We start from the raw sequence: 18,668 nt of genomic DNA on the forward strand, positions 1-18,668 counted from the left end.
GTTTTGCGCACTGGTACAGATGTGATGGGGGACTGACAGATGTTTTGTGCACTGGTACAGATGTGATGGGGACTGACAGATGTTTTGCGCACTGGTACAGATGTGATGGAGGACTGACAGATGTTTTGCGCACTGGTACAGATGTGATGGGGACTGACAGATGTTTTGAGCACTGATACAGATGTGATGGGGGACTGACAGATGTTTTGAGCACTGATACAGATGTGATGGGGGACTGACAGATGTTTTGTGCACTGGTACAGATGTGATGGGGGACTGACAGATGTTTTGTGCACTGGTACAGATGTGATGGGGGCACTGTGACACTTTGTGTCCTGTGATCACAGCCATGAAGGGATGGCACCGCAGTGTGGCCTCGGGGCTGTTCACGGGCGCTCGTTCTGAGCGACGTTCCTGACCGTCCACTCAGAACGACAAAAGTCCCACCCGGCCGTATATGTGCAGTGGCCGGGTAAAAAGTAGTTAAAAAAGCTGCAAAAAAAAAATCTTTCAAAAACATCAGTAAATGGATACGCTCAGGTGTGAATGGAGCTGGAATACCCTGCAAGCGCGATGCACGTTTCCAAAACGTTGCAAAATATTCTCTTTTTATCTCTACTTCCAGAAACGCAGGTGTGAATGGAGCATTATGCGGTGAGGAGTTGTGTGCAGTGTGATGTAGAAGGATCCCATTAGCTTTGTATTATTATATATTCTATAACAGAGTTACAATGAAAGGAGGAGAGTGGTAACAATAGGCGGGTGCAGTTAGCGGCGCGGCCAGCAGGGGTCGCGGGCGCAGCTCTCCATAGGCAGGCAATTGTTCGGGTAGGAGGAGGAGGAGGAGAAGAAGGAGGCAGCACGGAGAGGGATGCGGGCAGAGTAATACAATACACCCCGAGGAGGAGGAGGAGGACACGGCACGGTACGCAGCATGGAGGCTCGTGCCCGGCCCTGATGCCGCATCGTGCACAGCACCTCCCGGGTGCAGGCTGGCCATCGTCGCTGCAGACTCGGCTCGGCTCGGAGGAGAGGAGATGAGCGGCTGTACGGCGGCGCTCCTCCTCTGTGTGCTGGCCTGGAGCGGGGGGAGAGGAGCGCTCAGCAAGAGCCTGACCCAGCACAATGCAGCACAGGCTCAAGGTCGGTGAGAGATGATCGGAGACACCCCCCCCCTTCTGTACAATACACCCCCCCAATAAACACCCCCTTCTGTACATACACCCCCCCCCCAATAAACACCCCCCTTCTGTACATACACCCCCCCCAATAAACACCCCCCTTCTGTACATACACCCCCCCCCCAATAAACACCCCCCTTCTGTACATACACCCCCCCCCAATAAACACCCCCCTTCTGTACATACACCCCCCCCCCCAATAAACACCCCCCTTCTGTACATACACCCCCCCCCAATAAACACCCCCCTTCTGTACATACACCCCCCCCCCAATACACACCCCCTATTGTATGTACCCCCTACTGCTAACACCTTCCAATACACACACCCCCCCTACTGTACATACACCCCCCCCCCCAATAAATACCCCCCACTGTACACCCCCCCCCTATTGTATGTACCTCCTACTGCGCACACCTTCCACTACTATACATACACCCCCCCTACTGTACATACCCCCTACTGTACACCCCCCTACTGTATGTATCCCCCCTAATACACCCCCCTACTGTACATACCCCCTACTGTACACCCCCCTACTGTATGTATCCCCCCTAATACACCCCCCTACTGTACATACCCCCTACTGTACACCCCCCTATTGTATGTACCCCCTACTGCACACACACACCCCCCATACTGCTCACACACCCCCATACTGTACATCCCCCTACTATACACCCCCCTATTGTATGTACCTCCTACTGTATACACCCCCCTAATACACCTCACACTTTACACCCCCCCCCATTGTATGTACCCCCTACTAAACACCCCCCCCCCACTGTACACCCCCCTAATACACCCCCTATTGTATGTACCCCCAACCCCCACTACACACCCCCCTATTGTATGTACCCCCTACTGTATACACCCCCCCCCCCACTCTACACCCCCTAATACACCTTACACTCTACACCCCCCATTGTATGTACCCCCTACTAAACACCCCCCTATTGTATGTACCCCCTACTGTACACACCCCCTACTGTACACCCCCCCCCCAGGATCCACCATACCTACCTGCACTCATACCACCACACTCCCCTTCCTGGGGGGGGCAGTCGTAGAACTTGGATGGTCATTGGCTGATGGGTTTTATATAGAAAGATGGATTTGTCCCCCAGGGGGGAGTGTACAGATTTATTTCACCTTCTCGGTTGGTTTGGTCAGATTTGGTGGTCTCAGGTCTATGGGCGCCTTTCGTCTGGCAAGGTCGGGTCATTCCTGAAAACGTTCCCCGAGTCTCACGTCAACTATTGCACCTTAATACGTTTCGGGGTCCACTGCTGAGATCTTCCAATATTCCATTTTTACCAATGACCCTCCAATTGGTTGTAGCCAGATGTGTGTGGTGTGTGGTGTGTGGTGTGGGTACCCTACAGCTACCTATAGGGCTGCTGGGTTTGCTGGTCATGTGATCGTCTGGGCATTGCTGGTGGTGATTGTATGGTAGGAAAGATGAATATATAGTTGGTGTATGGCACAGGGCCCTATTTATAAGGTTTATAGTTCGTTGTTGTTGGTTTGATCTTCCAGTGCCATTGATTGTTGTAAAGCGCTGCGCAAACTGCTGGTGCTATATAAATCCTGTATAATAATAATAATTGATTATACAGTGGACGAGTTTGCATCCAATATTTTTATATTGTATTTTAAATATATATAATTTATTTTTTTTTTTATTTTTTTTAATTTTGTTATTTTTTTTCAATTTAGATCTTTGATTTGCTTATTTAAATATTTTTTAATTATTATTTTAATTCTTTTTATCTTTATTTTGTTATTTTTATCTTTTTAGGACCGGTTCACACTAGTGCGATGCTAGACATCGCATGTGATGTACACCGCATTGTAGTGCAGATCGCATGCAATGTCTGGGTGATGCGGATTTAGCCATACAGTTTATATGGCTGAAATCGCATCGCATCACATTTGCACCAAAATGGCGCAGGGCCCTTTTTTTTGGTCTGCGCTGGAATCAGATCACATGGGTGTTCACATCCAATTCCACAATTCGCACTGCGTTCTGCAAACTGATTTGGGGGTGTCATTAACTTCCTCTTGACACCCGCAGCGGTTTGCAGAGAGCAGCAGTGTGAACTGCCTGCAAGTTAAATGCGATGCGGGAACCCGCACAGGAATTGCGCTGGTCCCAAACTTGAAAATGTGGGAACCCAGCCTATAATATTTTTGTTAGTTTATTTTATTTTTATTTTATTTTTTTTGTATTTTTTTTTTTTTTAATTTTGATCTTTATTTGCTTATTTAAATTTTTTTTTTAATTATTATTTTAGTTTTTTTTTTATCTTTTTAGGCTGGGTTTTTTGTGATGCCAGACATTGCATGTGATTCGCACCGCATTCCTGCGCACATCACATGCGGTGTCTTTGTTATGCAAATTTACCCATACTCTTTATATGGCTGAAATCACATCGCATTTGCACAAAAATGGTGCAGGACCTATTTTTTGGTCTGCACTGGAATCGGATCGCATGGGTGTTCACATCTATGCGATCCGATTTCTCAGTTTGCACTGCGTTCTGCGAACTGATCTGGGGGTGTCATTAACTTTCTTTTTAGCGGTTTATTATTTTATCTTTTTTTTTTATTTTTTTTTTTTTATCAATATGGATATTTTTGTCTTTATTTTATGTTTTATTATATATATATATATGTATATATATGTATGTATATGTGTGTGTTTATAGTTATTTTTATTAACTTGAACTTATCTTTTTTAGCATGACCTTTTTTTGGCCTTGACAGGGTCATATCACACTGGCGATTTTATATCCATGTTTTTTTTTTGCTTTTTTTTTTTTTGTATCATTTCTGGCTAAGGAATTTTATAATTATTTTCTATGGAATCGCTAACTTGGTAATTTTGCAGAGATATGAACTTTCATTACTCAGCGATAACATTTGTGCAGCTTTTCTTGTCAGCGACAATTGTGCTGCATTCACCTCCATGGCTTGGGGAAATAAGTCCGGGTTCACATCTATTCCTGGCCACTTTTGCCTGTTTTTGGGTGCGTTTTTTTTTTTTTTTTTAAACCTCTTGTAATCCATGTAAAACATTTGTGCTGCAGCAGGGAGGGCTGGGCCTTAAGCACACATGAAGCGCATTGACTGAGCTGTCATAGATAGCTCCTGGTCCCTTTATGTGATCAGAAGCTTTCCTGGTCATGTGACCTCTGTGACAGCTAATCGCAGTGATTATGTGATTGGCAAGTCCACCCAGAGTGCTCTCAGTGTTAGGACCCAGCTAAATGGCTGCTGGAAGGGAGCAGGAAGGGGTTGTGGGTTTGACCAATGAGAGGTGATATCCTGCTGTGATGTCATTGTTGTGACATTTGGAAGGATCTACTCCCAGGGGCTGGAAATGCAACAAAGGCACTATAGGTGTATTTTCATGCGTGGCCATAGACTTCTGTGAACTTAATGTCAAATAATATTGCCACGTTAGATGGGCGAGTTTATGGTGCCAAGGGCCACGTTAGGTTTGGGATTTTATGGTGCCAAGGGCCACGTTAGGTTTGGGATTTTATGGTGCTGAGGGCCACATTAGCTGGGATATTTTATGGTGCCAAGGGCCACATTAGCTGGGCTATTTTATGGTGCCAAGGGCCACGTAAGATGGGCTCTTTTATGGTGCCAAGGGCCACGTAAGATGGGCTCTTTTATGGTGCCAAGGGCCACGTAAGATGGGCTCTTTTATGGTGCCAAGGGCCACGTAAGATGGGCTCTTTTATGGTGCCAAGGGCCACGTTAGATGGGTGATTTTATGGTGCCAAGGACCATGTTAGATAGGCTATTTTATGGTGCCAAGGGCCACGTTAGATGGGTGATTTTATAGTGACGAAGGCCACATTAAGTTTGCAATTTTATGTTGCCACCGGCCACGTTATAAGGGCGATATTTATGGTGCCAAGGGCCACATTAGCTGGGTGATTTTTATGGTGCCAAGGGCCACATTAGATGGGTGATATTATAGCGACAAGGGCCATGTTAGGTTTGCAATTTTATGGTGCCAACGGCCATGTTAGATGGGCGATTGTTATGGTGCCAAGGGTCACATTAGCTGGGCGATTTTTTTGGTACCAAGGGCCATGTTAGATGAGTGATTTTATTTTACCAAGGGTCACATTAGCTGGGTGATTTTATGGTACCAAGGGCCACGTTGGCTGGGCTATTGTATGGTGCCAAGGGCCATGTTAGATGGGCGATTTTATGGTGCCAAGGGCCATGTTAGATTTGCAATTTTTGCAGCAGCAATTAATTACTACAAATTTCTAATGTCAGCATATTGTTGCTGGCGATTTATTAGCTATATTCGCTGGCGATTTTGTTGTCAAGAAGTGATCTGTCGCTGTTGCAGGTCAGACTATTGCTGCATTGTTACTTTGGCAATGGCTGCTAAAATCGCTCCCCTTCAGCGATTTGTAGCTTAGCCATAGAGCGAAACACTGCATAAACTCAATCGCTGAGCGAACGTACCATAAATCCCTGCAAGATGAGTTAGCGATTCCATAGGAAATGCCTATGATTTTCTTAGCGATGTATCAGATAAAAGTCGCCCGTCTGACATGGCGCTGATTGCTCTGGATCCAGCTGATGCATTAGAAATCTTCTTGTTATTTTGTCTGTATTTGGGGAGGGAGGGAAGGCAGCTCAGTCATATGTTCTGTTTCCTTCTATTGTCCTGGTGTCATTTGCTCAGGAAACTTTGGCGCTTTCCATTCTGTGTGCGCTTTGCTGGGATGGAAACATGAGAACCTGCTAGGCCCCCCCCCCCCTTCTCCGTCATTAAAATGAAAACAGTTTTTCAGAATGCCCCCCCCCCCCCCGATCCCTCCCTTCTACTCCCCATCAACAAAGAGGAGGGGGGACCCTAACAGGATTTCACTGCAGGGTCAAAGGAAATGACCCCGCTTTTTGAATCTGCAAGTTGGCAGGCCGGGGTCAGGTACACGGCGATAGGTTGCATGCAGCAGCAAGCTTTATTTTTGAGTCTTTAGGTTATGGACTTTCTGTAGTGTTTATCATTGCAGGGCTCTAAGGCCTCATTCACTGCGACCTATATGTCTATATATAAGATTATAGTACCTTTCTAAATGCGGGTGATTTTTTTTTTTTTTTTGTCTTTGTATTGCTCAACAAAAAAAAAAAAAAAAAAGGGAAAATAGTACAATTTTACCATGCATACTATACCGTACCATTATCATACAACAGATTGTGATTGATCAGTATAAGAAAGACTCGTTTACAGCAGATGGTAAAGTGGGTCTTACACAGTTAGTGCCCTTTCATACTGCTCCAATGAAAAAACAAGGTTAAAACGCATGTGCGTTTTTGATGCATTTTCTGGTTTCCCAGCATGCATCTGTGAAAATTTGACGTGACTCAAAAAAAAAAAAAATAAAATAAAAAAAAAATACCGCACTGCTGTTGTGTGTTTGATGCATTCTTTGGTGAGTTTCCCATAGAAATCAATGTGAGGGTCCTTTCACACGATGCGCCGTCCGACGAGGTCCGTTCTCTGCTCAGCGGGCGATCGATCCGCCAATCTCCGCTAAGCAGGCGGATGACTCTGTGTGCAGAGACGGGGCTGTCAGATCCCTGCTGTCCTCTATGGGGAGATCGGATGAGAACGGACCACCTGTCTGTTCTCATCCGATCCGATCCTCCAGACAGATGGAAAATAGGGTTTCCATCCGTCCGGATTTCACAGACAGGATCGGATCAGATAGCAGCAGGTGTCAGTGTACATGTCTCTGCTGACATCCGCTGCCCCATAGGGATACATAGAGCATCTGATCCGGTCCGCCTGAAAAACTGACAGGCGAGTCGGATCGGATCACCCGTGTTAAAGGACCCTGAGGGCTCTTTCACACGGTCCGCCTCCGTAGGCGGATCCGTGTTGCTCAGCGGGGATCGATCCGCGATCCCAGCTGAGCCGGCGGATGACGGCTCCGTCTCCGCTTGCAGAGCGGAGAGGGAGGTGTCTCAGTCCCCGCTGCCCTCTATGGGGGATCGGATGAGAGCGGACAGCCTGTCCGCTCTCATCCGATCCGATTACTGAACGGATGGAAAAATAGGGTTTCCATCCGTCCAGATTTCACGGACAGGATCGGATACGGATGGCAGCGGGTGTCAGCGGAGGTGTCTCCGCTGACATCCTCTGCCCCATAGAGCTTCATGGAGGATCCGATCAGATCCGCCTAAAAAACTGACAGGCGGATCTGATCGGACCGCCCGTGTGAAAGAGCCCTAAGGTGCATTTTATTGTGCACTTGTGAAATGCGCAACAAAGATGCAGCATGCACGACTTTTCAAAAAGCAGCAAACCCGCAGCACACTGATATGAATTCCATAGGATTAATTCTACTTTCACACCGCTCTGTTGCAAAAGCACAGTAAAAACGCATGTGTTTTTGTTGTGTTTACGGTGCAGTGTGGACCTGTGATAGAAGGACATGTCACTCCAAAAACGCAACTGAGGGTGCATTTTCGATGCGGTTTTTATTCATTTCGATGAGAGTGTTGGTTTTTTTTTTTTTTTTATTTATTTTTTTTACTACAGCAAACATGCACCAAAGGACTTTTAAAAACACAACTGACCCGCAGCTGACTGCTGTGAGGAGTTCCATAGGATTTAGCCCTGGTTGATGCCATCGTATGTTGTTCGCACAGGAATCGCCCACATTTCTGTGCGGTGTGATTTGAGCCCATCATTTTGTCAGGATCAGATCTCACATCCCCGCAAAAAAAGTTTGTTTGTCTCACTGGAATCAGATCGCATGTGTGTTCATACCCATGCGATTGGATTCAGGCAAACGCACTGCGTTCTGCAACCAGCTTTTGGAATGTCGTTAACTTTTAATTGACACCCACAGCAGATTGCATGAACACAGTGTGATTACTGTGCAATGTGGGAATCGCAGTGATTCCTGTGCATTCCTACATCTCATCAGTGTGAATCAGGGCTTCATGAGCATGCATTTGTCTTCTACTTTTGCTAGGGCTAAAATGGAAGAAAAAGGGATCTGTGTTAAAGGGAAATATTTCTCATTGCATTGCTCTTGCACTTTTAGCAGGGTGAAAGCCGCAGCAAATCCGCATCAGTGTGAAATGGCCCTTCGATATATATATAGGGAAGTTTGAAGCCATAAATCACAACCTGCACACATCCAAGTGTGGTGCAAATCCCCAGGGAGGGATCCTCTGGGAATTTGCACCACACTTAGCACCAGTTTGCTTCAAACTTGCCTTTCATAGTACGGTGGGGACACCTTTAAAATTGGCAGCTCTTTTCTTCTCTGATTTATCAATATCCTTTTTATTCTTTTTTTTATTTCAACACTTTAAATTACATCTACTTCATTGGTAGCGCATTGGCCCCCTGATTTTACAAATTATATATATATATATATAATTATATTATATATATATATATATATATATATATACTTTTTTTTTTTTTTTTTCAGCCTATGTGAAAAACTTTACACAATAGTGTAGGTCTTTATTTTCAGTCATCTGACTGTAGGTTTTAAATCTCATTGGACCTGACTGAAGATAACTGTCACTTTTTTTTTTTTTTCTTTTTTTTAAAACAAGGATCCTTGTCCTGGTGTGCCAGCCTATAATTAGGTATTTCATTAATGGAATACCATACATGAGCAACTGTAAATTCCATGCTCTGTTGTGAGGTCAGTATTGTATGATGTCAGCTTGGACAGATGTTTGACTTTCAGCACTTCAGCCACCAGGGGTGCAAAATTCAAACCTGACTTCAACGGTTCTCGCATGTAACGCTGCTTTGGGTGATAGTTTTTTGTTTTTTTTGAAAGATTAGTCTCTCTCTCTCTCTCTCTATATATATATATATATATATATATATATATATATGTGTATATATGTGTGTATATATGTATGTGTATGTGTGTATATATATATATATATATATATATATATATATATATATATATATATATATATATATATATATATATATATATATATATATATATATATATATATATATATGAAAAACAATGCCTAGGGATCTAGGAATATGACCCTACCCTGTCGTTTCCTCATACAAAGTCCTGATTTCTTCTCCCCCCTTTATATATAATATAAATACATTTTTTTTTTTTCAAAGCAGTGGCTGCTTTCTATTGCGTGTCTTTTATATTTTTGATGATTGCTTACCCGTTAATTTTGGTTGGCTTTGTTAAAATGTCTTTTTCCTACATATGACATGTTGTTGCTTATTCAGAGACTCTTAAAGTGGACCTAACCCATTGATTTAACTGTTTGTCATAACAGTCACATTCAAGGCATGCCGTGAATGATGACTGTCACAATTGCTTGTGCTCTCAACCAAACTATCGAGCAGTCATATGGCTGGCTTCTAATCACATGTGCAGCATTATGACAACTTCAGATCGAGAAGAGACTAAGATGGCAGCTTCCTTGGCTGTAAAGGAAAGGGTACAGTTTCCTCCTTCCCGACCAGGCCATTGTTTTTATATACGGCACTGTTACTTTAACTGACAATCTGCACTGTACTGTACTGTCAAGCAACGCTGAAGCCAAATGAAATTTATATAATTTTTTCCCTACAAATATTTTTATTTTTTGGTGGTATTTGATCACGTTTGCGTTTTTTTGCACAAAAAAAAAAAAAAAGACTGCCAATTTAAAAAAAATATATATATTTTTTACTTTCCGCTATAAAACATATCCAATAAAAAAAAAAAATTGAAAAAATCGAATCTCTTCATACATTTTTTTTTTTTTTGGCGACTCTGGTGGGACACGAACTCTTCCTAAATTTAGGCAAATATTTATCCTGCTACAAATTTTTTGTAAAAAAAAAAAAAAAATCCCAATTAGCATATATTGATTAGTTTGCACAGAAGTTATAGGGTTTACAAACTATGGTGTGTATATATACTGGAATTTTTTTTTTATATATTCTAGTAATTGCGGCCATCAGCAACTTATAGCGGGACTGCGATATTGTGGCAGCCAATCGGACACAAACTGACACCTTTGACACTTTGTGGACACCAGTGACGCTAGAAAAGTGATCAGTGCTAAAAATATTTACTGTCACTGTACTAATGATACTTGCTGGGAAGGGTTTGAACATCTATGGTGATCAAAGGGTTAAATGTTTGCCTAACCAGTGTTTTTGTGTAAGCCGTGTGCTGCTTCTATTTAGAGCCAGTTCACACTGAGGCGATCCGACTTCGAGGGGTGACTTGCAGGGACTTCACATAATGGAAGTCAATGCAAGTCGCTCCCAGGTCGCCCCAAAGTAGTACAGGACCCTTTTTCTAAGCCGGAGCGACTTGTGTCGCTCCTATTAGAAACAGGTCCTGTGCTAATCAATGGCGAGCGACTGAGCGCGACTTGTCAGGCTGACAAGTCGCCTGACAAGTCGCGCTAGTCTGAATGGGGTCTAAGGAAAGTGATGGATTTTTATTAAAGCAGGGACACCAAATCTATCACTCCCCCCCCCCCCCCTTTATGATACCATCTTCTACTTTTCTTTTTATGCATTTTTTTTAGGTTGATGACCCATCAGTATATGGCTGAATCAGCATTTTGTTTATGATACGATCCTTCCACATACATATCTTTATTCTGTATACGTGTTTAGGCGCGTTAAATCTGCAGATCGGGATGACCCTGGATGGAGAGTGACCTACTTTTTTTTTTTTTTTTTGCGCGAACACAACGCACATTTTTACAGATATGCGCAGCTGTGTGTATGGGCTCATTGATTACTATAGTGCTGCATTCAGATGTGCATTTAAATGCAGTTTTTTCTTCCTGTGGGAATGAGCCCAAAATTGCGCATCAATGCATGACAACGTATATTGTAACCTAAAAAGACATGAAGTTTTGTCAAATTTTAGCACAGCGCGATGTGTGAATCCAGCCTTGGTGTAAATTAAAATGTCCAGTATGGCGATAAAAAGGCACTTCAAATGCAAATCCAATGCAGCAATCCTAGGCCATCTTTAGGAGTCTGACATACATCCCGTTTTCTCTTTTGTGTTGACATGGCTTTATGACCTCGCCCTATAGAATTTTATGGAGCCTTTGGCCTGGGTTCCCACTGCTGAGGTGTGAGACACCGCATGTAATTCACGCAGGAATTGCAGCACATGCTTGTGCGAATTACATGCGGTGTCTCTGGGGTGCAGTTTGAGCCATGGATTTATATGGCTCAACTGCATTTGCACCAAACTGGTGCAGGATTTATTTTTTTTTCCGCACCAGCGCAGTCCGATTTTGCAGATCGTGCTGCATTTTGCAAACCGATTGCGGGGTGTCGTTAACTTAACACACACTCAAATTTTTTCACGTGGGCGTGTTGCGATTTAGATGCAAATTTGCACCGCATCTGGTGTGAACCCAGTGTTACTGTTCCGTTAGACTTTAGCATTGGCTGTGATATAGGTGGGTTGCATTGTTCATGGTATGGTGACTGCTTATGATCGGTGACGGGCCGCACTGAGCTTTGGTGATATCAGGAAATTCTTGTCCGTTTATGAGAGGTGACCCCGGTTACCTCTGACAGCCGCCGGCCTCTCAGGGTGACGTACGGCACATTTGTACAGTGCAGATGTGAAATGCTTTTGGCGGAAGAACCATTTGTTCGTGCTGCTTTAGGCTGCAGTCGTTCTCCTCAGCGTGTGATTGAATTTACCTCAGCTTGCGTTTGTGGATTTGTTTAAATTATTAGTCTGGGTTCATGTCATTGCAGATTTTAGTGTTTTTTGCAGATTCACAGATACACTTTTTGTTAAGCACTGCGCAAACTGTTGGCACTATATGAATCCTGTATAATATACCACACGCTACAATCCATTTACCCTTATTTCCTATGGGACACGTTCACATCTATGCAATTTCCAGCAATGCATTTTACTTCTTGCCTACCAACCACTTTCACCCCCTTCCTGCCTAGGCCGGATTTTCAGATTTCAGTGCTGTCGCACGTTGAAAATTGTACGCTGTACCCAAACAACATTTTTCTTTTGGTGGTGTTTAATCTCCACTGGGTTTTTTATTTTTTGCTAAACAAATGAAACAAGACCAAAAAAAAAAAAAAAGTTTTTCTTAGTTTCTGTTATAAAATGTTTTAAAGTAAATAAGTAATTGTTCTCCTTCACTGAAGTGCACTGATGAGGTGGCACTGATATGCACTGATAGGCTGCACTGATGGACAGTGATAAGGAGGCACTGATATGCACCACTTATGGACACTGATAGGCTGCACTGATGGACAGTGATGAGGAGGCACTGATATGCAGCACTTATGGACACTGAAAGGCTGCACTGATATACAGTGATGAGGAGGCACTGAAATGCCACACTTATAGACACTGATGATAGGCTGCACTGATGGACAGTGATGAGGAGGCACTGATATGCAGCACTTATGGACACTGATGGACAGTGATGACGAGGCACTGATATGCAGCACTGATGGGCAGCACTGATGAGGAGACACTGGTGGGCACTGTTGGGGCTGCACTGGGAATCGGGACACTGACAATCAGTGCAGATGTCCCCACTGAGGAATGCCGCTTACCGGGCTCTCCTTTTCTCACGCGCTGTCAGCGTGAGGAGAAGAATGCCGATAATCGGCATTTCCTGTTTGCACTGTGATCAGCTGTGATGGGACACAGCTGATCACATGGTAAATAAAGAGCCTATCATCATAGGCTCTTCCCCGTGATCGGTGATGTGCTATGTCCCGGCAACACGGCACTTTGCCGCGCTGCGCGCCCCCTCGGTGAGGATGGGTGGACGTCATTTGACATCCTCCCAGAAGGAGTGTTCCCGCCCATCTATTATTTCACTATACAGTAGAGCTGCACGATTCTGGATAAAATGAGAATCGTATTTTTTGGCTTAGAATAAAGATCACGATTCTCAGCGTAACATTATCTTTTACATTATACAAAAGAATTGGGCTAACTTTACTCTTTTTAGTTATTTTTTTTTATTTCATTAAAGTATTATTTTTTTTTTATTTCATTAACGTAGATGTAGCACCCTCCTAGACAGGTGCTAGATAAAAGCATCTATTTTGGTCCTGCTGCTTATCAGGGGAGCTGATCTGTTAGTTTTGCCTGTCACATGTTTCCAGGTTTGATTCACTGGGTCTGAGGGAGTGTCCCCACTACATCCAATGAGGGAGCTTGTTGGACAGTGGAGGAAACCCTACCAGTGACACATCCTGTTTCATGGCAGTCCCAGTGGGAGGGCATTCCTGCAATGCATCCTGGGATTGGCCATAAATAGGGCGGGAGCAAGTGACAGGGGATCGTTTGGTGGGAGCAAAGTCCCAGGAGGAGGTGGACGGCTGTCTCTCCTCCTGCATAGTGAGGAAGGTGGTCCAGGCGGTCGGCCTAGTGACCAGGAGTGGAGCTGGGCTGCAGAGGATCCAGAGTGCTGACCAGTGGAGCTGCTGGGCAGAGGACTTTGGGAAAAACAGTATTGTGAGTACTGAGGGATCTCCCTAGGGGTCTGCCTGAGAGAGGGGACCACTCCAGAGAAGTCAGGGGATCAAGGAGCCAGCTCACACAGAGTGTTACAGTAATGGGGGTACCGTGTAGTGAAGATTAGGAACAAGGGGGGTGCCAGGAAGGGCCCTGAAGTTGTTCAGCAGTACAGTTCAGTTGCTTCAGAATACAGATTACTTCAGTTCTGCGTCACAGCTAGTGACAGACTGAAACCAGCGGCCTAGCCGTGACTAGCTAAATTTCAGCGTTAGCCAGTGTTTACTCAAGTCATCCCTGCCTATTGTGCATAGTTCTGTTCAGTCGGAGTATCCCACTCATCCCTTCTCCTATCCAAGTTCCTAATAAAACATAAAAACCAAAGAAACTTAACTGGTCGTTGTCTGAGGTAAAAAAACACTTGGAAAATGCCAGATTGTTCTACTGTTGCTATAGGTAACCGAGGGGGACCCGTAACCAGCAGCTCCCTTGGGAGTAGTGCTACATATATTTAAACCCAAAAAACTGCATTTGAAAGACTTCTGCGCAAATACAGTGTGACATAAAAGATTGCAACGATCGCCATTTTATTCTCTAGGGTCTCTGCTAAAATAAAAAATAAAAAAAAAATATATATATATAATATTTGGGGGTTCTAAGTAATTTTCTAGCAAAGAATACTGATTTTAACTTGTAAGCAACAAGTGTAAAAAAAAAAGGCTTGGTCTTTAACCACTTTCCAACCGTATACTTTATATATACTGTACATCGGCAGAGTGGCTCTCCCTGGCAGAGTCGCGTATCGGTACGTCACTTGTCTGGGAGGAGCTAAGGGGCGAGCGCGCTCCTGCCCACGCTCGTCAGTGGGGAAGCTGGCGCGTGTGTCAGGGGGCTCCGATTGCTGCCTGACACTCACGATCTCTCTTCGCTGACAGAGAAGGACAGACAGCTGATGTAAACACAGCCGTCCATCCTTCTGCCTGCAATGATCATAGAGACCATGCGATCCTGCTATATATAATCACATGTCTCTATGATCATTTCACAAGCCCAACCCCCCCACAGTTAGAATCACTCCCCCTAGGCTTACCTTTAACCCCTTGATCACCTATACTGTTAACCCCTTCCCTGCCAGTGTCATTATTACAGTAACAGTGCATATTTTTAGCACTGGTTACTGTAGTAGTAATGTCACTGGTACCCCTCAAGTGTCAAAAATGTCAGTTAGGGGTCCAAGCTATGTATATTAAAAAAGAATAGCGCGCAAATGCAAAAGAAATTACTACCAAATCTGAAGAGAGTCCATAAATAAAAATGGGGGTTTGGTCCCACCATATGGCCATATCGTGCTCAAGCCCACTACTGCGTCAAAGTACCCCATTATCAGTGGGTCCTACACTATCCATGAAAAAAAGAGATGAATCCAGCCCTTCTAACCCTTGGAGACAACACTCCTTGCTGGGAAAAATGTGCAAATGCACTACAGGGGACTCCTCCTATATCCATTTGATGGTGGACACTGATTGAGTACAGGTGTATGTGGGGGGTGGGGAGGGCTGCTCAACCTCGATAGTCTGGTCAGACCGAATATAGCTGTTCACCGCAATGTCGCAGTCTCGTAAAAAAGTGCAGATCGCCGCCATTACTAGTAAAAAAAAAAAATAAAAATGACATACCGATAAATCTTTCCCAGTTAGTAAACGCGATAACTTTTGAGCAAACCAATCAAAATACGCTTATTGCATTTTTTTTTTTTTTTTACCAAAAATATGTAGCAGAAAACAAATTGGCCTAAAATGGAAAAAAAAATGTGATTTTTAAATTTTTTTTGGGAATGTTCTATAGCAAAATGTGAAAAATATATATATATTTTTTTTTTTTCAAAATTGTCGCTCTTTTTTTGTTTATAGCGCAAACAAATAAAAATTGCAGTGGTGATCAAATACCACCAAAAGAAAGCTTTGTTTGTGGGAAAAAAAGGGTACAGCGTCGTGTGCAATTGTCCGTTAAAATAACGCAGTGCCAAATCACAAAATCGGGCCTGGTCATTAAGGGGGAAAATCCTCCGGTCTGAAAGTGGTTAAGAGGTTAAACTGCCCTCACTTACAGATGGAAGTTCATTCCTTTTGATCTAAAAGAACCAGAACTAGTGTCCCTATTGTAAGATTTCCCCTCTATTTGTATTCTGACTACCCAGAATTTGGGACTTTCTTTGACTTTTATTCTCAGTGATAATAGTAGACAGGACAAATAGAGGGGGGTGAGCCTCCCTAATGGGGACACGGACCGCAATAAAGACTGACAGGTAGTCTAAACCAGTGTTCCCCAACCCCCGGGCCATGGACCGGTACCGGTCCGTTGATCAAACAGTACCGGGCCACCTGAGGAACTTTAAATTATTTTACTGTCTCGCCGCAGTCGCGGCCGGTGCGTTGGGGGTGCCAGGGAGCAGAGCAGTGCGCCCCGAGCCCACCCATTGTGTGACAATAGCGAATGAAAATTCGCTATTGTCACACGGATCCTCCTCCTGGCCAATCAGAAAGCGGGTCCTCTCGCTTCCTGATTGGCCGAGGAGGAGGCGGGAAGACTGAGGACTCAGACGCTGGGGGACTGAAGAGAAGCCGCCGCTGCCTGAGGTAAGTGCGGGGGGGGGCACGCTGGCATCGCTGCATTGAAAGGGGGAACGCTGGCATCGCTGCATTGAAAGGGGGAACGCTGGCATCGCTGCATTGAAAGGGGGAACGCTGGCATCGCTGCATTGAAAGGGGGAACGCTGGCATCGCTGCATTGAAAGGGGGAACGCTGGCATCGCTGCATTGAAAGGGGGAACGCTGGCATCGCTGCATTGAAAGGGGGAACGCTGGCATCGCTGCATTGAAAGGGGGAACGCTGGCATCGCTGCATTGAAAGGGGGCACGCTGGCATCGCTGCATTGAAAGGGGGAACGCTGGCATCGCTGCATTGAAAGGGGGCACGCTGGCATCGCTGCATTGAAAGGGGGAACGCTGGCATCGCTGCATTGAAAGGGGGAACGCTGGCATCGCTGCATTGAAAGGGGGAACGCTGGCATCGCTGCATTGAAAGGGGGAACGCTGGCATCGCTGCATTGAAAGGGGGAACGCTGGCATCGCTGCATTGAAAGGGGGAACGCTGGCATCGCTGCATTGAAAGGGGGAACGCTGGCATCGCTGCATTGAAAGGGGGAACGCTGGCATCGCTGCATTGAAAGGGGGAACGCTGGCATCGCTGCATTGAAAGGGGGCACGCTGGCATCGCTGCATTGAAAGGGGGCACGCTGGCATCGCTGCATTGGAAGGGGGCACGCTGGCATCTCTGCATTGGAAGGGGGCACGCTGGCATCTCTGCATTGGAAGGGGGCACGCTGGCATCTCTGTATTGAAAGGGGGCACGCTGGTCTCTGTGCATTAAAAGGGGGCACACTGGTCTCTGTGCATTGAAAGGGGGCACGCTGGCATCTCTGCATTGAAAGGGGGAATAAATCAAAACAAGCGGGCCATGGAAAAATGATCAAACGTTTACCGGTCCGCGGCGATAAAAAGGTTGGGGAGCACTGGTGTAAACCAACTCCAGTCCATCCAAAACTATGGTGCCAATACCTGGCAGAGAATTGGCTGAATGTATGCTGGATTTTGAAAGATGACGGGAGGGGATTGATGCAGCAGTAATGTTCCACTTTAATTAATAAAGGTAATTTCTCCCTTGATGCGGATTGTACATAAATAGGTGCATTCAGGTATGAAGGTAAACGCACAGTAACATGCTGGGCAGCCCATTGCAAACTGCATGTCAAGGCATTGTGGTGTGAAGGGTTCTATGGTACTGACCGGTTTTGTATTTCACCTGCCAGCTAGAGGATTCCTCAGAAAGGGAAGTGTAGGAGGGTGGACTTTCTCCAGCAGAGGAAGAACTTGGACAAAGCTTTGTAGAACAGGTGAGAGTTCCCAGCCCCGGGCCGCATTCAGCCGTTCCATTGTTTGGGGAAATGGCAGGAAGCGCAGGTGACTGCAGACTAGACATGAGCTCATCTGTTTGGCTGATCCCGGGACCATTACTGTAATTATATCCATACATATTACAGGGCCTGGAAAATATATAGCAAGGGTTGGTTTTTACGAAAGGCATTTTAAATTAAAACCATAGCAGCCAAAAGAACTAAACTCAATTAACACAAACTATTGTTAATCCTTATGCCCCTAGCATTAGTAAATAGGGAGATTATATTTACTTGTTTTAATTTTTTTTTTTTTTTATTTCTTCAGTTACTTCCTGGTTTCTGGCCTAGGCCAAAATAATGTCCTACATCCTTGGAGTCTTCATGGGCATTTTTTGTCTTGCATCTTGGGGGGTTGGTTCTCAGCTAAGCACACCCTCCTGTCTGCGTGCCTGAGCTAAGGGCAGATGGAGTCCAGGAATTAAATACTACATGAATAATCTGCCCTAACTCTAAATTGCCTTGGCTAGAAACTCTAAAGGGGGTGCTTTTCAAAGTCAAATCAAGCATGGAGACATGGCTGGATGGGGAATTTTGCTTTGAATGTTAAAAATGAATGAAACAGCGGTTTCAGTTCATGGTGTTTAGATTAGTGATCGACCGATATAGTTTTTTTTATTGCCGATACCGATATTTTGGTCATTGGATATTGGCCGATATTTTCTGACTTTTTTTTTTTTTTCCCGCAGCTACTCTGGTGGAGGGATCTGCCCAAACCCCTCCTCTGCACTTAAAAGCATTCAAAATGCCAAGTTTAGCTGTTTTGAATGCTCGCATTTTTTTTTAATTTGCCGCCGAGTACCGGGAAGTGATGTCATGACATCACTTCCGTTTTTTTTTTTTTTTTACATGGAGACCCGATCAAAGCCGAATGCGGCTTTGATCTGGGTCTTCTCGCTGGCAGCCACGCAGGTAGGATGCCCGGGTTTCCCGGTGACT

At 44.7% G+C, this 18,668-nt stretch overlaps 1 protein-coding gene across 1 annotated transcript in view; it reads left to right on the top strand.

Annotated features, from left to right (window-relative positions):
- Positions 1-854: 854 nt before the first annotated feature.
- The window catches only part of FAM171A1 (family with sequence similarity 171 member A1), a gene marked incomplete at its 3' end in the record, with an annotated part of 223,982 nt that continues 206,168 nt past the window's right edge, over positions 855-18,668 (top strand). Inside the window, exon 1 of the mRNA XM_082258732.1 lies at positions 855-1,143. Within this exon, the coding sequence (XP_082114858.1) occupies positions 1,038-1,143 (106 nt within the window). The 5' untranslated portion in view covers positions 855-1,037. The remainder of the gene's footprint in view (positions 1,144-18,668) is intronic.

Source organism: Pelophylax lessonae (assembly GCF_965119305.1).
Source record: "Pelophylax lessonae genome assembly, chromosome: 5".
NCBI lineage: Eukaryota > Metazoa > Chordata > Amphibia > Anura > Ranidae > Pelophylax > Pelophylax lessonae.